The sequence below is a fragment of the Athene cunicularia genome (genome assembly GCF_003259725.1).
Source record: "Athene cunicularia isolate RWA chromosome 1 unlocalized genomic scaffold, athCun1 chr1_part1, whole genome shotgun sequence".
In the NCBI taxonomy this organism is placed as follows: Eukaryota; Metazoa; Chordata; class Aves; order Strigiformes; family Strigidae; genus Athene; species Athene cunicularia.
This window is the reverse complement of record NW_020799091.1, coordinates 30925165-30942819: the sequence shown is the minus strand read 5'-3', so window position 1 is coordinate 30942819 and position 17655 is coordinate 30925165. Positions and strand designations below refer to the sequence as shown.

Here is a 17655-nt window from a genome sequence, read left to right as displayed (position 1 = left end):
GGCGGGGCCGGCGGGAGGGGAGCGCGGCCGTAAGCGGCGGCCGAGGGTCATGGAGAGCCGGGAGAGGGCCGGAGGGAGGGCTGTCCCCGGCAAGAGTCGGAGGGAAAGCGGAGGAAACAGCTCCTCCTGTCAGAAATGGGGTGGGTGCCTCGCGGTGGGGCTCGTAGCAGTTGCACGGCCTGCCTCGCCCTGTGGCTGAGGCGATTTTGCTTAGCTTTTTTTCGTTTCCGAGTTCCCAGAGTTAACTAATAAAAAACAACATTTTTCTGGCATAATTTGTTACTGTTTGTTATACGCTGCAGAGCTGGGTAACAAGAAAGAAGAAATATCACCCAGTTTCTCCTGTTCTACACCGTGCCCTGTTTTATAGCCGTAGACATGGCTTGTGCTCACTCATATTCCTCTGACCTCCAGGTTAAAAATTTTAACCCTAAATTCCACAATTTTTATAATTTAACTGCTTATGTTGGCACATGATCTGTTTATTTCATCCTTTTTTTTGGAATGGCAGAAGTTGAATCTAATACTTCAGCCAGAGACATAATATCAATTTGTCATTTTTCAATATTGTTTTGTATCCTGGATATTTTCTGACCTTTTCTTTACCCTTTCTCAGCGTTCTGCACCAAAAATAGCCCCGATAATTATTTTTTCTTGCTTGGTCTTGTTGAAGGAAATAAAATGGTTGTGTTTGTCTCTCTCCATCAAGTCCCCTCAATAATTTTCAATGATCTAGTTCAGAAATATTTGACAGTGGAGAAGAAAGCCTCAGGGATAATATTTTTGCAGATTTCATGAAAATTGGTGTCTGGGTAAAGGAAAGACAAGATACCCACATTGGTTTCCTTTGGAAGGGGTGAGCCAGGAGGATTCAGCTCTCATTCTCTGCCCAGCGTATGCTGGAAGGAGAAGCAGGAGGGGAAATGGTGGGGGTCTCCCAAAGGTTATTCTGGACCTGGCAGAAATGTAGGTTTACTGCAATTGCAGGGAAGGTAGAAACAGGAGACATAGGACAGCAATTCACAGGAAATTAGATCTTATGAATTGCTCTGTGAAAAAATTACTTTTATTTTTTTCTTGTCCTTCAGCTGTCATATACTCATCTGTCACGAGTATGATTTTAGCACAGCTGAGAAAATGTATTTATTATGATTTGATTCTTGGGTAAAGCCTTATCCAAATCCCTCATTCCCCCACTTGCCTTTTGACCTTTGCATTTTCCTGTCAAAACATGCAGACTTTTTTACAGAGCTCTGTGAAATTTCTGACTGCTCTGAGGAGATAATCAGCATCCTCACTTTGGACCCGTGGCCCTGAAGACTGACTTCTTGTAACCTCTCTGAGTCCTTCTGAATATACTTTTCCTTGACTGACTGCAAAATTCTTCACTGGAATGTACGGCTCAGAAAAGGAAACTCACTCTGCACAAGTTTTCCTTAAACTTATTAGTGGTTTTGTTCTGTTTTGCTATGCTGTACATTTCTTAATCTGTTTGATAGTGTGCAAAGTTGATGCACTAGAGCACATACATGATTACAGCAGTGAGTTACATGGCAGGGTTAATGCTGCTTCCGGGTTTAAGGCTACCCAGGCACTTAATCATGTTGGTAACTTTCAGAACAGTTTGTTATTTCCTGTGGATACTGACAGCAACAAAGCAGGGTCTCATCATAAAGAAGAAATACAGGTTCCCACTCCTATCTTACCTAGAATAGGAATTTCCATCTTGTACAAATCAGCTGCAAGACTGACAGTGAGGAGTGAGATATATAAAGCTGGCAATGTGTGTTTGTATCAGCTGATACCTTTCAGGACTTAAAAAGGATTGTCTACCCGTGTAAGTAAATTCCTGTGTTTTGAACTTTGAATTTGTTTATGAAAACTGCATGTGCTTCAATATTTTCATTGTAAGTGCTGATTTCTATTTCTTCAACCCTGCCTAAATAACCCTAAGTTAAGAGAGGCAGAATCTTTTATTTTAATCCAGCTTGAGGGGTTTATGTATTTCTTTTCTCCCCCCATGTTTTTTTACTTTGCTGTTGTTGAAATTTTATTGCAAATGTGCCCTTATCCCTGTTCATTTGGGCTTCTTTAATGACCTGGTTTCTTTTCTGGGCATCTCGCTCTGACAGATGCTAAATATTTCTTGCCTTTTCCATTTTCCCAAAATGATGTCAGTTCTCCGTGTTTCTGTAAGAAGATAAGGTGACCACTGGGATTCAGAGGTGCAGGAGATTTCCAGCAATCTTGTCTTGACCAACGCAAACTTTTAGAATTCAATTTCTGGTGGTTTTGAAGGTTGCTTTTTGGATCTTTTTTCTACCCTGAGCTGTCTGTTCTCTGCAGCCTGATTTTATTTCCTTCATTGTTTCTTTTCTGTATTTGCTTTGCCTTTCTCCTTTTCACTCGTTAACTAATTCACCTCTTCTCTCGTTATCTATCATTTGATTTTTCTTGATCTCTGTGCAAGAGAATCTTTTTACCCTCCAAATGTTTGTACAGTTTCAGAGAGTGAGCGAAAGAGCTAATGGGTGGCCTTGGCTTCAAGTCTGTGCAAATATTTGTCTTCTATTGTGTACTGAAATGAGCAACTCCTTAATAAATGCACTTAATCTCTCCTGATGCCGGTACCTGCAGCTGAGACTTTCTATAGAATACAGGGACTGTAGAGCATGTTACTTAAAACCTGAATAACCATGAATGCATTTCTCATAAGCTAAAACATTGCTGTGCTTGTCAAGACTGTATTTTGAGAAGGGTTTTGTTTGGGGGACATAGGAAGCAGTCAAAAAATTTATTTTGACTAAGCAAATTTACTTCTGACACTACTGACCTCAGTTAGACTCTGTGATGCAAAACTGGAAGGATATGAGGGTGAATCAGCCCCATTGTTTCTTTGTGTACATCCTAATAATTGTCCCTATGGACTTTTTGCAATACACACGTAACTTAACAATGCAGACAATTACCTCTCCTTCCACAAACTTTCCTTTTACCCTTTCTTTGGTGGTATTTATACAGGGAAGTGTGAGGATAGCAATGAACTCTACTTACCTTCCACTACTGACCTATCTGAAGCAGAGCAATAATCTGTTTTTTCACTACACCCCTCTGCTGTACTGTCTTTGCTGGGGCTATTTGCTATACCTAGATTGGGATCATGTCATATTCTTATATGCCTCCCACAGAGTGTCAAGGTAGGGAAGGAAATACCCTGATTTACCAAGTCATGGTCTTTGACATGAGTCTGTTTCAACACTGTTTTCTTAGCAAGCTGTTTTCTCTGTGAGCTGTTATCAGCTCTATGCAAATAATACTCTGAGCAAAATCATTCTTTGACACATGCTTTTATCTGCCATCACATTTTGATACTTTTAGTTCACCTGTTTTGATAGTCACTAATTAATCTTTGTAAGTGTTCAACTCGCAGAAAGGAAAACATAATTTTCAGTCAGGATTATTTTTCTTCCAGTCTGGGGAAAAGAACAACAAAGAAAATGCAGAATGTTTTCTGCAAAACCAACTCTGAATAAATAATCCATTAAAACCAGAAAGGTCTTCGACCTCTCATTTGTAGAAACTGGGAATCAATCCACTGTCAACCATAAAATGCCAAAGAGTACACCAAGTCCACCATAGTGGTAGGCTCTGGCTTGTCAGCACTTCATTATCCTGCAAAAATACTATTTCACTGTGTACTTGAGGCCTACCACTATGGTGGACTTGATGAAGTGCTGTCAAGACAGAGCATGCATGTAGTTACAGGAAAATGAAGACTTGGGACAGGAAGGTAGTGCCAGGCATTATCTGATACAGTTAGTTCTGGTAGCAGGCCATTGATTTCAAAGGCTTAACAGATTCTCAAGTCTTCCTGCAAAGATACTAATTTTCCTGCAAAGGAATTAATATTCATGCCTGATTTGTTACTGTGCAAAAACAATGTTGGTGTTAAGGAATACTCTAAATTATTATGGAGTCTTACAACTGGTGATAAAGCTGCATGTATTCCTCCTAGATCAAGCACGGTGCTTAGTCATGAAATCTGAACAGCTGTCTGTTCAAGGTTCTTAAAGCAAAGTGATCTAGTCTTGTTCCAGACCTCTGGAGGCTTCCACTGGAAACTGAAGCATTATCAGAGACAGAGAAAAGAAAGACACTACCTAGAGAATATGTAAAATAGGCTTTCATAGCAACAGAGGGAGGAAGAGACAGATGGACAACTTTCCATAGGTCTACAGCCTAGCTGGGCTTGGATAAACAAAGTCCAGAAAAGGAAGAAAAAAAACAAAACACAAAACTGGAATTACACCATGGGCCACAAGACAAGCTTGTAAACTACTGGATGATTTTGGATAAGCTTAATGTGTCTTGATTTCAGAGCAAAGAGGGCAGCATAGTGAAAAAGCTGAGTCAGGAAATTGTGCACAGTATTATGTTAATTTAGTTCTGTGTACTTGTTACTAGGTAAAGTTTTGGTAACTATGCTAAGTTCCTGTGCGTGTTGAAAACTATACTGATCGTGTGCCCCTCCACACAGAAGTCAGAAATCAGCAAGTCAGTACTTTTAGTAATGCAAAAAGAAGTGCAAAAAGTCCTGTGAAGGCCTGTGGGAAAAATGCCATTAAGCTCACAGCCCGGCGCCCCTGCTGCCAGGAGAGGTAGCAATCATGAGCTTCACCTCAACAATAAGTGTGTAAAATGCCTCTAAAAAATTGTTACACAAACTCCTCCAGTCCCATCAAGCTGAGTGACCTCTGTATTTGCTTCCCCTCATGTGAACTGGAGGAGGGCCCAACAGTCAGAGGTCAAGAAGATCCATTAGGCTAATGTGGGTTAATTGATTCAATAAGTCTAATGTTATGTACTAACCTTTTATCATCCCTGACCCGGGAAAAACCTGAGGCAGGCGGGGTGGTAGGGAAATACCTAAATACTTAAATAAATACATAATAATTCCCATTTCCGCTCCTTTTGCTGCAATTTAATTCCCATTTCTGCTCCTTTTGCTGCAATTTCTTTTCATGCAGTGAGGAAATCCTGAGACAGTGATTACTCTTACATCACCTTCTCTACACAGTATCACTGAACACACTACCTTAATAACGTAATTCTGTGTTTGGACTAATGGTGCTGTCTTGCCTTTTTGTTTGTTTTTCCTGTTTTGTTACTGACTACTTGGCAGTTGTAGGAATCTTTAAATAACCTGGAATATGGTGGAAGCAGTACTGATAGATCTGTTCAGCCTACCAGCCAACTTGCAGAACAACATCCCAGGATTACTATTGAACACTCTGGAAACTATTGAGAAATGCTCTTCCATCCCTGCTCCATTTGTTTATGTCATGTGTTGCCAGAGGCAGGAGAATGGTGAACAAGAGTCCTTGCTTCCAGCTCTGAGAAATTTGCAGAGTCTGAAGAAAAGACTGCAGGTGGTACATGCTCTGACTACAGCTGCTGCTTTGTACACCATCAAACAAAGACTGGATGAAAAAGACCTAAGCATCATTAAAGTTATTCTCCCTACCTTAAGAAAAGACTTAGTGAAAGTATATATAGATCATCTCTTTACAGCAGTCTACCAGTTTGAATTTGAGGATTTACAGGTGGCATCTGATTGTAAAAACCTACAGATAGCTGAACCTCGGAGTGAAGAGCAAATGGTTCCTACACAAGACGTGGCAGTCATCCTAAGTGAGATTCAGATGTACTTGGAAAGCTTGCCAAGCCTGAACGGGGAGCTCACCATCCTCAGATCTTCCCTGATCCCAGGTAAAGAGAATCCCAGCTAATAGATTTTACAGAGGCTGTTCCCAAGCATACTTCAAGAGAACTGCAAAATGGGTAAGATTTGGAAATGTCTTCAGGCAGCAAATAACTCTATGTGATGTTACAATCATGTGTCATGTCTGTAAGAAGGGGAAGTTTCAATAAAGATACAGCAACAGACTGGCAAGTCTATTCCAGGCCTGGGGCATGGCCAGAGGAAAGAGAAGCCCAGGTTTTGTGAGAGCAGTATTCCAGACAGTGAAAATCTTCCCCTCTCTTCCCCTCTGTGTGGGAATTACACACTACGAGAGTTACCATCGTTTTTTGGAAAGGCAGGACAGGAGTTTCTCCTGGTCTGCAGCCTCACACATGCCTGGTTAATCAGACTGATTTATCAGTGTCCCTGGCCATGGCACGACCCAGTTTACTGCAGCACATCTCTCAAGCAGTCTGATTATTGCGTCTCATGATTTAGAGTATTCAGGGGAAAGCTGAAAGGTTTTCTACTGCAAAAGTTTGGAACCGTCTTTCCCTAAAAATATGTCTGAAATGATCCAAAGCCTGAAGGGAACATGAGTTACTTAAAGCTATCTTTGCCTGCGCTGTGCTTCAAGTTTCTGACTATGACTTTGAGAGGGTCACACTACATAAAAGAGATTTTGAATCTCAACTGATTATATCACTAAGCTTGTCAGCTATTAAGATAGCAAAAATACCAGTTGTAGGACGATTGCTATGTTCCACTTTGCCACGCAAACCCTATCCCTTGCATTGTCCCCAAAAGCAGTGATTGCATGAAGCCACAATAAATGATCCGCACTGTAAAAACAGAAGATTTTTCAATAACACTACAAATTCTCAGTGCTTTTCAGGTGTTTGAGATTCTGCAGTGTCTTGAGGACTAGTGCATCATTTGCCAAAAAAGCTTGGCAGATGCCACCTTAGAACATTTGCTTAAAAGTCTACTCTCATTTTCCTCAGTGAGTTACCTCTTCTCTAGGGTTTGCACTACAACTCTGCAAAAAGTCAGGCTAAATCTGCCAGGACTTCTTGCTCAAATCCCTCTACCTTGGCCTAAGACAATTATGATTATGACCAAGAAGGAAATTTAGAATCCTTAAATTTAAATGCCACAGCTAAATACAAGGTAAAGCAGTACCCAATTGGCTGATTACCGGGCTCTTCAGTATAAAACCATGCTATATCTGGACTGGTCTTGTGTTGAAAGCAATTGTTTGTTTTCTTTTTTGCCTTGCCAGATGATATCTTCCTACATGGCTTCACCACAAGGACAGGTGGCATCTCCTACATACCAACTCTAAGCTCCTGCAATCTCTTCAGCAGTTCCAAGCGGAGGGACCCACAAGTTGTTGTTAAAGAAAATCTCCGCCGGATAGCTAAGGCTGCAGGATTTAACCCAGAGACTTTTCACAGAGTTAAGGTATCTTATCAAACAATTGTTTTATGTAAATGGATCAGATCTTCCTTCATGTATCACTGGCTAAAACTGTAGGCATTATTCTTACGTTTCTCAGTAAGAACTTATGAAAAGCAAGACAATTAAAACATTTATGGTGTCAGTTTATCTGTGGGAATAGCCATACAAACTATCAGCCATTTGGCACTATATGGAGAAGCAGCACTGTTTCTTCCAAGTATATTCTAATATGTAACAACACAGAGTAGAATAATCAGATAAATGATCAGAGCAGTTTCTCTTAAAAGAAAAATAAACCATCATTTCTGTGGTGCCTTTCTACTGACACATCTGCATGGCATTTGAACAAGGGAGTGCCTGATTTCCATGCATAATCAGTTGGTGCAAGAGAGTGTTTCGTGACAAAGAAAAATCCTTTCATTAGTCAGAACTGGGGTTTTTTGCTGCTGTATCACTGTCCATGTTCTGGTTTTGTCTTGACAGACTGATCACGCTAATGCTGTGTGTATTACGGGAAAGACAGAGCCTGACAGCTATGATGGAATAGTTACGAATCAGAAAGGTGTTACAATAGCAGCTCCGGGTGCTGATTGCATACCCGTGCTGTTTGCTGATCCTGTCAGAAAAGCCTGCGGTGCTGCTCATTCTGGTAGGAGTTTTAAACCTCTGAGATCAAAATAACTAGGAGACCACTGGAAAGGGAGTTCTGGACTAAGGATTACAAATTAGCAACCACTGAGTGAGAATGAATAAATGCAAGATCACCTAACAGTATAAACCCTGACCGGTTAAGTTTGTATCTGCCAAAACAAGATTAGTCTTGAGAATAGTTTGTTTCCCAAGCTGTGTATTATTTTTTAATTTTATAGCTGTAATATATATTATTTATGTATTTATGTGTTTATTTTTCTGATCTGGTAGCCAAGCCCAAGTAATATTTTTTGTCCCCTGTGGCAATAAAGCCAATGTCCCCAATGGTCATTTTGGATCAGAAGAAATACTTGTCTGACCCAAACCAAATGAGAATAAAACTGAAGCAGGGATGGTTAACACAACTGGGGATTATGTCAGACTTCAGAAGATGTCCCAACTGTTAGGCTAGAATAGGTATCCCATGATGAGATTTCCCTGCTAAGGCTGTTTCATTTTGTAAAAAAGTCTGTATTTATGCAGTCAAGGAGAATGTACAGCTCCTCAGCTTTGATGCTAGTACACCCCTTGATAATGGTAGGAAGTTTCCTCTCTGCCTGGAACTTAGTAATACTACCTAATTCATACAATTCTTCATGCATTGAATAGATTAGTCAAAATAAATTCAAATTTGTGAGATATCATAAGATGATCAAAACTTTGACTTTCCTTCAATAAAGTTGGGGGGTGTGTGTGTGTGTGTGTGTCCCATCCCGTGATGGGAGAAAGTGAGAGTAATGAGAGTTATGGCATGTCTGTCTGGGGAGACAGGGGAATGTTGTGTGTTTTAATGGGGAGAAGGGATGAAGAGAATTTTATCTGCTCTTGAAAGGTCCAACCCACACTGCCGCCTTCTCCAAGCATAGCTCTAGCCTGAACTTCTACCTTCCATCTCCCAAGTTTTGGCCTTCATTCCCACATCACAGTCCTTGCCAGGCTTTGAATTACTTTTTTGTCAGTTCTTTCCTTCCTGTCCAACCCCACCTCAGTTCATGTTTAACTCGAACACATGTTGCTGTTATACAAATAAAGACAGTTAGGTATAACTGTTAAGTATAAGGTCATCTCAGTCTTTGGATGTATTAAAGCAGAGGAAGAGTTATTACCATATCCTGTCCTTCGTTATGATACACTCCCTGTACAATGCAAAGATTTACTGAGACTCAAACTGAGATACAAGAACGCAAAGCTGGGTGTTCTTCTACCTATTATGAACAATACAAAAGTGCAAAGTTTGGCTTTTTTCTGTCTATTCCAAATACTGTCTCTAGCTTGAGCCTCTTTTTTTTTTTTTTTTTCTGAAATAACACAAACCCCATTTTCGCAGTATTATTAAAATATGCTTTTGACTGTAGCACACTTCTGTTGTCATATTCCCATTTAAATTTTTCAAGCACAAAGGAGCTGTAAGGTATGCTGTAGTTGCCTAAACCAGGACACTGGGAAAAAGTAATTCTGCAATCGTAATCTAAACTCTTCTCTCGAGTTTCATCTCCACAAAATTATATAAGCAAACTAATAGTTGTTAATGTGTTAATTTTTTTTTTAAATACTTTTATTATTAGATATAATTATTTATTTTTGATGTAAATATATCTATTAATTTGTACCTTTAATAGTAGCATGTATTTTAGCTACTATAAAATTAAAGAGGCAACTCATACAAATTTTTTTTCAACCTTTCATTTCTCACAGGATGGAAAGGCACGTTGTTAGGAGTGTCTATGGCCACTGTAAATGCAATGGTATCTGAATATGGATGTAATGTGAAAGATATCCTTGTGGTGCTGGGCCCATCTGTAGGTCCTTGCTGCTATAAACTTCCTCATGAATCAGCAAAAGAATTTCACCAAATTGATCCAAAGTGTGTGAGACTATTTGACTCTGCATGTCCTTATATTGATATCAGAAGAGCAACACGGTAAGCCTACTAAGTGAACAAAAGATTAGTTCCACATTAGATATCAATAATTATTTTGATATTGTATTATCCAGCAATATTATTGTGACAGTCCTTACCATCTTGAATTACTCTCTAGTGCTTTGCAGATCAACAAATGATACTTTTAAAGGAATGGTATCTGCTCACTTTTGCTGGGTTCCAACTATTATTTTACTGTTTAGTGTTTATGGATTATAGACAGATGTTCAAATTAAATGTAGTTCTACTGGTTGCAGAAAAGCAATTATTTTAGTACATTACTGGAAGAAAGAAAAAATAAAAGCACATGAAAGTCCCAATCACAATATTGACACCATTTGTTCAATTGATACTTGAGATGTTGTCTGAATGATTGTGTCTTAAGGAATGTGAGAATGTAAAAAATGTTATTTTCTGTTTCTTTATCTTTCTTTAGGATTCTTCTTGAGAATGGTGGGATTCTTCCTGAGAACATCCGAGATGATTCTGTCACAGATCAGAACCAAAATGTCACTTTCTGTACTGCATGCCATCCTGATAAGTTTTACTCTCACTTTCGTGATGGCAATAACTTCGGGACACAGATTGGCTTCATATCAATCAGAGACTGATAGTATCTCTTACTCTTGAATAGTATTTTATTCAGTAAGTGTGGAGCATTGTATGACATTCTGATCTCCTTGTAGAAGTTCTTCCTCCTTTCTTTCACAGACTTAAAGAATTCACAGGTATTGAGAATCTCCTGCTTCTTCCCTGCCATTCTGAGGCAAGAATAAATGTCTAGGGTGTAGGGCAAATAATTCTTCTGTAAGAGAGAGTGCAAAGGAAACAAGGACAACCCACACCAGTGACAAAGCCCTTCTGCAAGACCACATGCAAGCTCCCATTTTTTGGACCCTTCTTGACTAACTATTTCCCAGAAACCTCATTGTTTTAAGGTGGTGAAAGCACAGAAGAACAGTCTTCATTAGCTTCTGAGTGAGACTTATAAATGAAGTCAAGTATGACGTTACTGATATCGAAAGAGAAGTCTGTATTGCACATTGACTGTTTGAGAACACTGCACTTCTTGTTAGTTTCAGCCTTATGGAATTACGTGCCTGGTATTGTTCTTCTCTGGATGAAAGAAGAGCTCCAAAACGCACACAGGACTTCTATGGAAAATAACTTGAAAGTGTGAAGCAAACAAGCTCATTTGAGGCAAACACTGAATATCTATGAAACCTCACCATTCTGTATTTTTTGACTGTAGAAAAAGTAGGACTAAGACTCTTAATATGATATGACATGTATGTTCATGTTTCCTTAGGATTTTTTTTCGTTAAACTGTTGGTGCTCTGGTACTGTCCATCAAGTTGGTCTCCACAGTGCCCAGTTATTAAATAAATATCTAAACAAGAGAGTCAATTTAGCCTCAGTTAATTGTACTGACCAATAGCTGATGTATCTGTCTTACTAAGCAAAATCTAAGTGTGCACTGTTTTCTTTTGGCCATACAAAATTTGCCTCTAGACCTTACAATAGATGTGATAGTTCCTGACACATAGACAGTGAGAGTTTCCTAATAGTAAAACTATGCTGACTGTAGCTTGCACAGTTGCCAAGTACAAGCCTTGGGACAACTGTCCGAATGACGTATTTTATATTTTGAATTCAATGGTCTTTACCAATTCTAGACTTTCATGTCCACTAGAGGTCAGTGCTCGCTCACGCTGCACTCCATCCCTGGCTACACTGTATGTATGGTTTTCAGACCATGAATTTTGCAAAGCACTGTATGGCATATGCTGCTGCTTTTGCCTATATAATCATCTATCAAGTTATTCTATTATCTATTTTTTAGATTGTTTATCTGTTTTTCATTTGATTGGGCTGTGATTCAGAGCTGACCAAATTAGAACTTTCCTTGTCGTCTGGGAGAACTGACTTTTTAAAAAACTTTCTTTTACCTGTGAATGGTATTTCCCAGAGAAGAGCTTGATTCTGAGTATTTCACCCTCTGACTGTAATCACTGACCAAAAATTACTTCTTCCAACTCTCCTACAGAAATATTATTCCTCTTCTGCTGCAGCCTGCCATCCTTAGCAATAAAAATCCTTACATTTTCAGTTATCTTTTTAAAACCTCACCATTGCTTTCATCATTTTCAGTTTCTTTTGTAACTCCACTGTGGTGATCACAGCTGAATTCAAACTGGAGGTTCAGGTTCCAATAGGCACAGCACTCACAACCCTCAATTTAATGCTCCCAGACATTACTGCACACTAGCTGATGGTGTTTACGGTATGTATATGTATATGCATGTATATGTATTTGACTTATTCCAAATATAATCGAATAATATAATTGTATGGACACTGACAAGCTTATCTTGCTGCACTAGGTAAAAAACCCCAACAACCTACCTTCACATTTTAGTTCTGTCCCTTTGCCCTGGTATCTAAGTGTGAACCACTTCATGGGCACTGACTGATGTAGCAGTAGAGTGAGTAAGGTGTTCTTCCTTCTGCTCTTTCTGCTCTGGGGGCAGTAGCACCATGTAGTCTTCAGTCCCTGCACCCGAAGCTCAGCCAAAGCTTGTCTGTCAGTGCCCTTCACTTAACCCTCTTCCCTTGTGGATTAAGAGCATTCTGTCAAAAGCAGCTGAGTTACTCAGTTCTGCAAGGTATTGCTTGACATCTGAAGCATCATAGGTGTGCATGTGCCTGCTGTCAGCCCATCTTAGCTCAAAGATCATAGAACACAGAATCTCATTAAATGGTTTGGGTTTGAAGGGACCTTAAAGATCATCTGGTTCCAACTCCCCTGCCGTGAGCAGGGACACCTTCATCTAGACCAGGTTTCTCAAAGCCCTGTCCAACCTGGCCTTGAACACTGCCAGGGAGGGGGCAGCCACAGCTGCTCTGGGCAACATGTTCCAGTGTCTCACCACCCTCACAGGAAAGAATTTCTTCCTTGTCCTGTGACTACACTCCCTGATACAGAGTCCCTCCTCATCTTTTCTATAGGCCCCTTTAAGTACTGAAAGGTTAAGATGGTTTTAAACTAATGCATTTAACTTTGCAGTAAGTAGAAGGACCTTGCAGCTGTGGTACTTAGCACAGTTCAAATGCTCAACAGTATATTAAGTCACAGTAACGATACTGATAGTAAGCCCTGGCTAGTTCATACCTGCTCAAGAATGACAACAGAGACTTTCTGTTTAGAAAAATACCATTTAGAGGTCATGGTAGGACTATGCAAGCTGGAGAGCATGTCAGAATGAGCAGAAACACCAAAGACTTTACCTTTTAGAAGACAAATTCTTACCACAATTGTTGTTCATTATTTCTTTTACACCAAATTACCTACACTGTAAACCTGTCAAGACAGGAAGCAGCCTTTTGTACATGGATTACTGAGGTGGAGAACTCCATGACCAATAAGAAAATAATAATATTCAGTCCCCAAACAGGTTAGGCTCTGCATCATATAGTTGGTTTTTTTTTCCAAAGTCCTTGCTACAAAGGCATTTTAATTCTGGTATTTAAAAAGTTTAAAGGAAGGGCATGATAAAAAGGAGACAAGGCTGTTTCTCATCTCTATTTACTTTTCGTTCCTATTGCTCACTAAAGGAGCCAAGCAGATCTTCCCACTTAAGGAAGCTCTTAAAATGTCACATAAATTGTCCAGCTGTACCTACCTAATCATCAGATCCCATTTATTAACCTTGTCCATGAATTTATAATCTGCATTCACCCTATTATTGTTATTAAATAACATTATTAATTATTAATGTGGTGTGCCCTGAGGCAAGCACAAAACATGATCACACTGAATATTGTTTTTGATAGCTATTACTGTGCAATTAACATTTGTTACTATTGTAGATTCTGAATATGGGCCTCTTCATTTACATTTATATATTGGAATGGAGTGTACCAAAACATGTCTGTGAAAGGCTTTATTCACTATTCCAGTAAAACAGGGCATCTCTAACACAGACTTCTGGTTCCAGTGCCTGGGGAAGCAGCATGAAACTTCAGAGGCATAGATCAAAGCCTGAGATAATTAGTGAAATGTTTACCCAAACTGAGATTTATTGCCACAGGTATGGCAAAGGTGAAGAATATTAAGGGTGTTATATTAAAAATATCTTTAATTATTTATAGAAGTTAGCTGCATCCATGACTGCTAGTGTCTTTCTACTGTCAACCCAAGGAGACAGGATGGGGTCTAGACAGTTGCTTGGTCAGAGTTCAACATTTGATGGCTGTGTTTGTGAGAGGCAGCAAACTCAGAAGCCATGGGACTGGACCTTCAGCCAAACACTTGGGCACATCTCAGCTCACAGAAAGGATATCATTCCTCCCAAATTACAAGCATTCAATTGCAAGAAGGTGTCTCCTTTCCCCAGCAGTGACATAATTTGCAAAGTGGTCGTCTTTGCCTCCAGTCTTAAAATTTCTTCATGCTTATCTTTTGTGCATTGCTGTCTTTCTGTTCAGCACTTCTCACAATCGCCCTACAAGGCTTGTGAATCCAGTCACAGGGTGTTGGAGGAAACAGATGACATTTTGCATAGAGCTGCGCCAATTTTGCTTTCTTTTACATGTATGTGCTTTTTTTTTTTTTTTTTTTCCTTTAGCAGCAGTGTAAAACTTTTTGTCCTCAGCACAGGATCTTAATCAGTATCCTTCAATCCATTCCCATTTTACAAGTTTCTGCAAGACCGCCCAATTGCCAGCCTACACAGCAAAGAAGTCAATATTCCCAGATTGCCTCATTGCTGTCCTCATTTCCACTGCATGCTCAATTTGCTGCTGGGTGATGCAAAGAGGGAGATGAGCTGCACTCATTTGTCCCGAGGCTTAGAGGGGGTGCGTGGATGCGCTCGCCTTGATGTCATGTGTGCGAGGCTTTTGTTCTCCGCGTACCAAAGTCCTCGCTGAACTCCAGCCTCTTGTGTAACAATGTAACAGGACAGTGCCCTGGTGGGAGCAATAAATCCCGTGTGTGACAGAGGAAATAATGTATTGGCCTGCTGAAGGATTTACATACCTCTGAAGACTGACAGCAAGCTCAGCCTGTAAGGCTGACTTGTTCTACTTTCCATTTCCAGCAGATACTACCCAATGTTTCCAGATGAATGATTCAGATAGAAATGTACGTGGATTTAAGAATGGTCCTAATCCTGTATATTCTTATATCCAGGATGTTACTAATTGCTATCCAGTGTCACACCTTTTTCTAAGACTGAGAGATTTTGCTGCTCTGCTTGCTTTAAATATACAGCGCCTGTGGCTGTGCTGCTAAAAAGTATGATTATGTATTTCCCAAAGGCATGCAGAGAAATAGGCAGCTAGCTTTTTTAAGTGATCCCTCTGATCTTTCATTAGTAAGCATTTAATTTACAGTAGCATCTCACATTACAAATACTTGGCTGGCTCTCTTTGTCTGCAAGCTCTTGGGGGTCAAAGGAGGCTCACAGAAGAATTTTGAGAGTGCAGTCCCTGGAGGACAGCAGGGCTGAGGTCTCTCTCTCTCTCTTCCCCTTCTGCGAATGTGGCATCATGTCTCCAGGGCAACCTGAATTCTGACAGTCACGGGAGCAAGGACATGGCATGGATTTCCATTTGATTCCTGCAACAGAAAAGAGATCTGAGACAAAAATCAATATGTGACTAAATTATGAGAGTTCATTTTCACAGTTAATTTTATCTAAAGGAACTTTTCCTCTCTTCTTGTGCAAATCTAGATCACAATATTAACTACTCTGTTTTTCTAGTGTTGCCTCTTCTATGCATAGCAAAGGCCTAAACATCTGAAATAAATAGGTCGCAACATAAAAATTTGGGGTGTACCTACCGTAAAACTGATCAAGCATTTTATAAGGGAGGATGAAAGCAATGTTTGCATTTCAAGATGTACAATTTTCTCATGTGATGCAATATTTTTAGGCAGCAATTCATAGTTCTGGTCAGATGTTTCAGTTCAAAGTGATTTTATCAATGACAACTATAGAAAGCCATGACTATCTGAAATAAATATCATTTCTCTTTGAGGCACTGAGCTCTGTCCTAAAGGAATATTCAAGCAAACACCACTGCTAAAGGAAAACATTTCTGTTCTGCTTTGGTTTTCTTTGTTTGAAAACTGTGAGTTTGATTTTCGTGCCCAAAAATGAATCAGAAAAACTTAGTTGTAACACTGAAGTTGTGACAGGTGGCTAAAATCCTTTTGTTTAGTTTTATAAAATTAGTATTAAATAAAACAGTGTTATGAAGACAATTTTATTCTGACTCTCAGCTTTCTTCTTTGTATCATCTCCATAAAAAGCTTTCAGAACATGAAAAGGGAGCAGAGCAAGAAGCATGTTAGAGAGGCTCCTTTAGGCTTGTGGATGTTTTTTGCTATATTTGATGCTTAGATCATCCTCAGTTCCCTCAGTTACCCTGCAGCTTTGATCTTCAAATTCCCCCAGCACTGAAACATCCCAGCACATGTAACTCCGTGGTAGCAATGGCAGAAACATAGATGTAGACTTGATAGTGATGTTTACATTACAGCATTTCTTCAGCCTATCTGGTGCTGGCATAGATGATATTATGATAAAAATATTATGCCACAATGGTGAGATAGTTTGAGAAAAATGTCCTGAGCAGTGCTATATTTATTTGAGATTTTAGGGGCTGTAAGTCAGTAGCAATTTTTTGGGATAGTTAAAGAATTTTGAACGCTCTTCTTATCTAGTGCATGTCTTCATCAGAGCAACATTGTTTGGGGTTTAGAGTCTGCTCCAGTGTACAATTGTGTTTCTATAATTTCCTTTAAGAATTACTTTTTAAGAAGAGACTGACTGCATATACATTGGCCAGGAAATGCAAAATTCATCTGACTTCATTATTTTACATTACTATTTAACATAACAGTCTGTCAGAAAATTCAGGTGCCACAAAATGGGGAAATCAAACTGTTCAAGCTAAAATGTTCTTGTAGGAGAAAGGGTAAAGATTCAGACAAAGCTGATGGCTACTTTCAACATCTTCAGGATGAGATGTTTAAATCCGACTTTCAGAACAACTCCTCATTTCCTGTTTTGAATGTTAAGAGCAATCTGAAATAAACCATTTAAAACTGAAGAAGTGCCATTGCAAATGAAAACAAATATTGAAATCTCGATTCATGCTGAAAAGAGAGAACCTATCTTCCACAGAGATCATCTTACTATTTATGCATATCTATCTGCATGAGTCAATCCTCTTATTTCTTCAGTAAATATTTTTTTCATAGACTGTAGATTGTTATGTTCCCTTTGGTAAATGTTTAGCTAAGTTTTATATGCAATATTTAGCTCCATTACTCTTTCCTAAGATGATCCTTCCAGCTCTTCATTTTCTAAATTCTGCCCTATTAATGTCAATGAGGTGATAATCAGTTTTCACTTACATGCTCTTTTAGAAGGAGAGTAACATTTGACCTTTGTAGAGGGACTGTTTTTTCTGGTAGGCTTGCAAAATTGTGCTTCTCCATACAAAAAAATCCTTGAGGCAGCCTTAACTGAATAACCTTGGTCTCCCTCTATTCCCTCTTTTTCAAAATAGTCATAGTCTATTGCACTTCAATTAGGATTTATTTTAGGCTTCCTAGCTATAACTCATAATCCATCACATTGTTCCTGAAGCAATCTTCATGAAGGAGGCTCAACTCAGAAAGTGAAAAATAGTTGGTATTTTTGAGGCTGACACAGGATTTATGGTAGAAGAACATTTTTAACTTAAGCAAAAACTTTTTTAAAATCTGATGTTGGAAAGCTGACAGAAGAAAACTGAAATTCAGAAATAATTTCACGTTTTTTGC

The 17655-nt window shown here is 39.3% G+C and overlaps 2 protein-coding genes across 2 annotated transcripts in view; one reads left to right on the top strand and one right to left on the bottom strand.

The window, feature by feature from the left end:
• CCDC122 (coiled-coil domain containing 122) overlaps positions 1 to 17655 on the bottom strand; it is a 38028-nt gene that overhangs the window by 8534 nt on the left and 11839 nt on the right. The window contains exon 2 of the mRNA XM_026856455.1: positions 15224 to 15438. The gene's annotated coding sequence lies outside the window, so the exon portion shown is untranslated. The remainder of the gene's footprint in view (positions 1 to 15223; positions 15439 to 17655) is intronic.
• LACC1 (laccase domain containing 1) lies at positions 1323 to 11210 on the top strand. The gene is made up of 6 exons (XM_026856445.1): positions 1323 to 1837; positions 5183 to 5769; positions 7026 to 7207; positions 7688 to 7853; positions 9590 to 9815; positions 10252 to 11210. Exons 2-6 carry the CDS (start codon positions 5211 to 5213, stop codon positions 10424 to 10426), a joined length of 1308 nt encoding a protein of 435 aa, XP_026712246.1. The 5' UTR covers positions 1323 to 1837; positions 5183 to 5210; the 3' UTR covers positions 10427 to 11210.

Bases quoted from the DNA above. Each gene is read 5' to 3' on its own strand.
- LACC1 (XM_026856445.1), top strand. From the start codon at position 5,211: ATGGTGGAAGCAGTACTGATAGATCTGTTCAGCCTACCAGCCAACTTG. The intron at 5,770-7,025 runs GTAAAGAGAATC...TTGCCTTGCCAG, and splicing joins CAGATCTTCCCTGATCCCAG to ATGATATCTTCCTACATGGC. The intron at 7,208-7,687 runs GTATCTTATCAA...TTGTCTTGACAG, and splicing joins AGACTTTTCACAGAGTTAAG to ACTGATCACGCTAATGCTGT.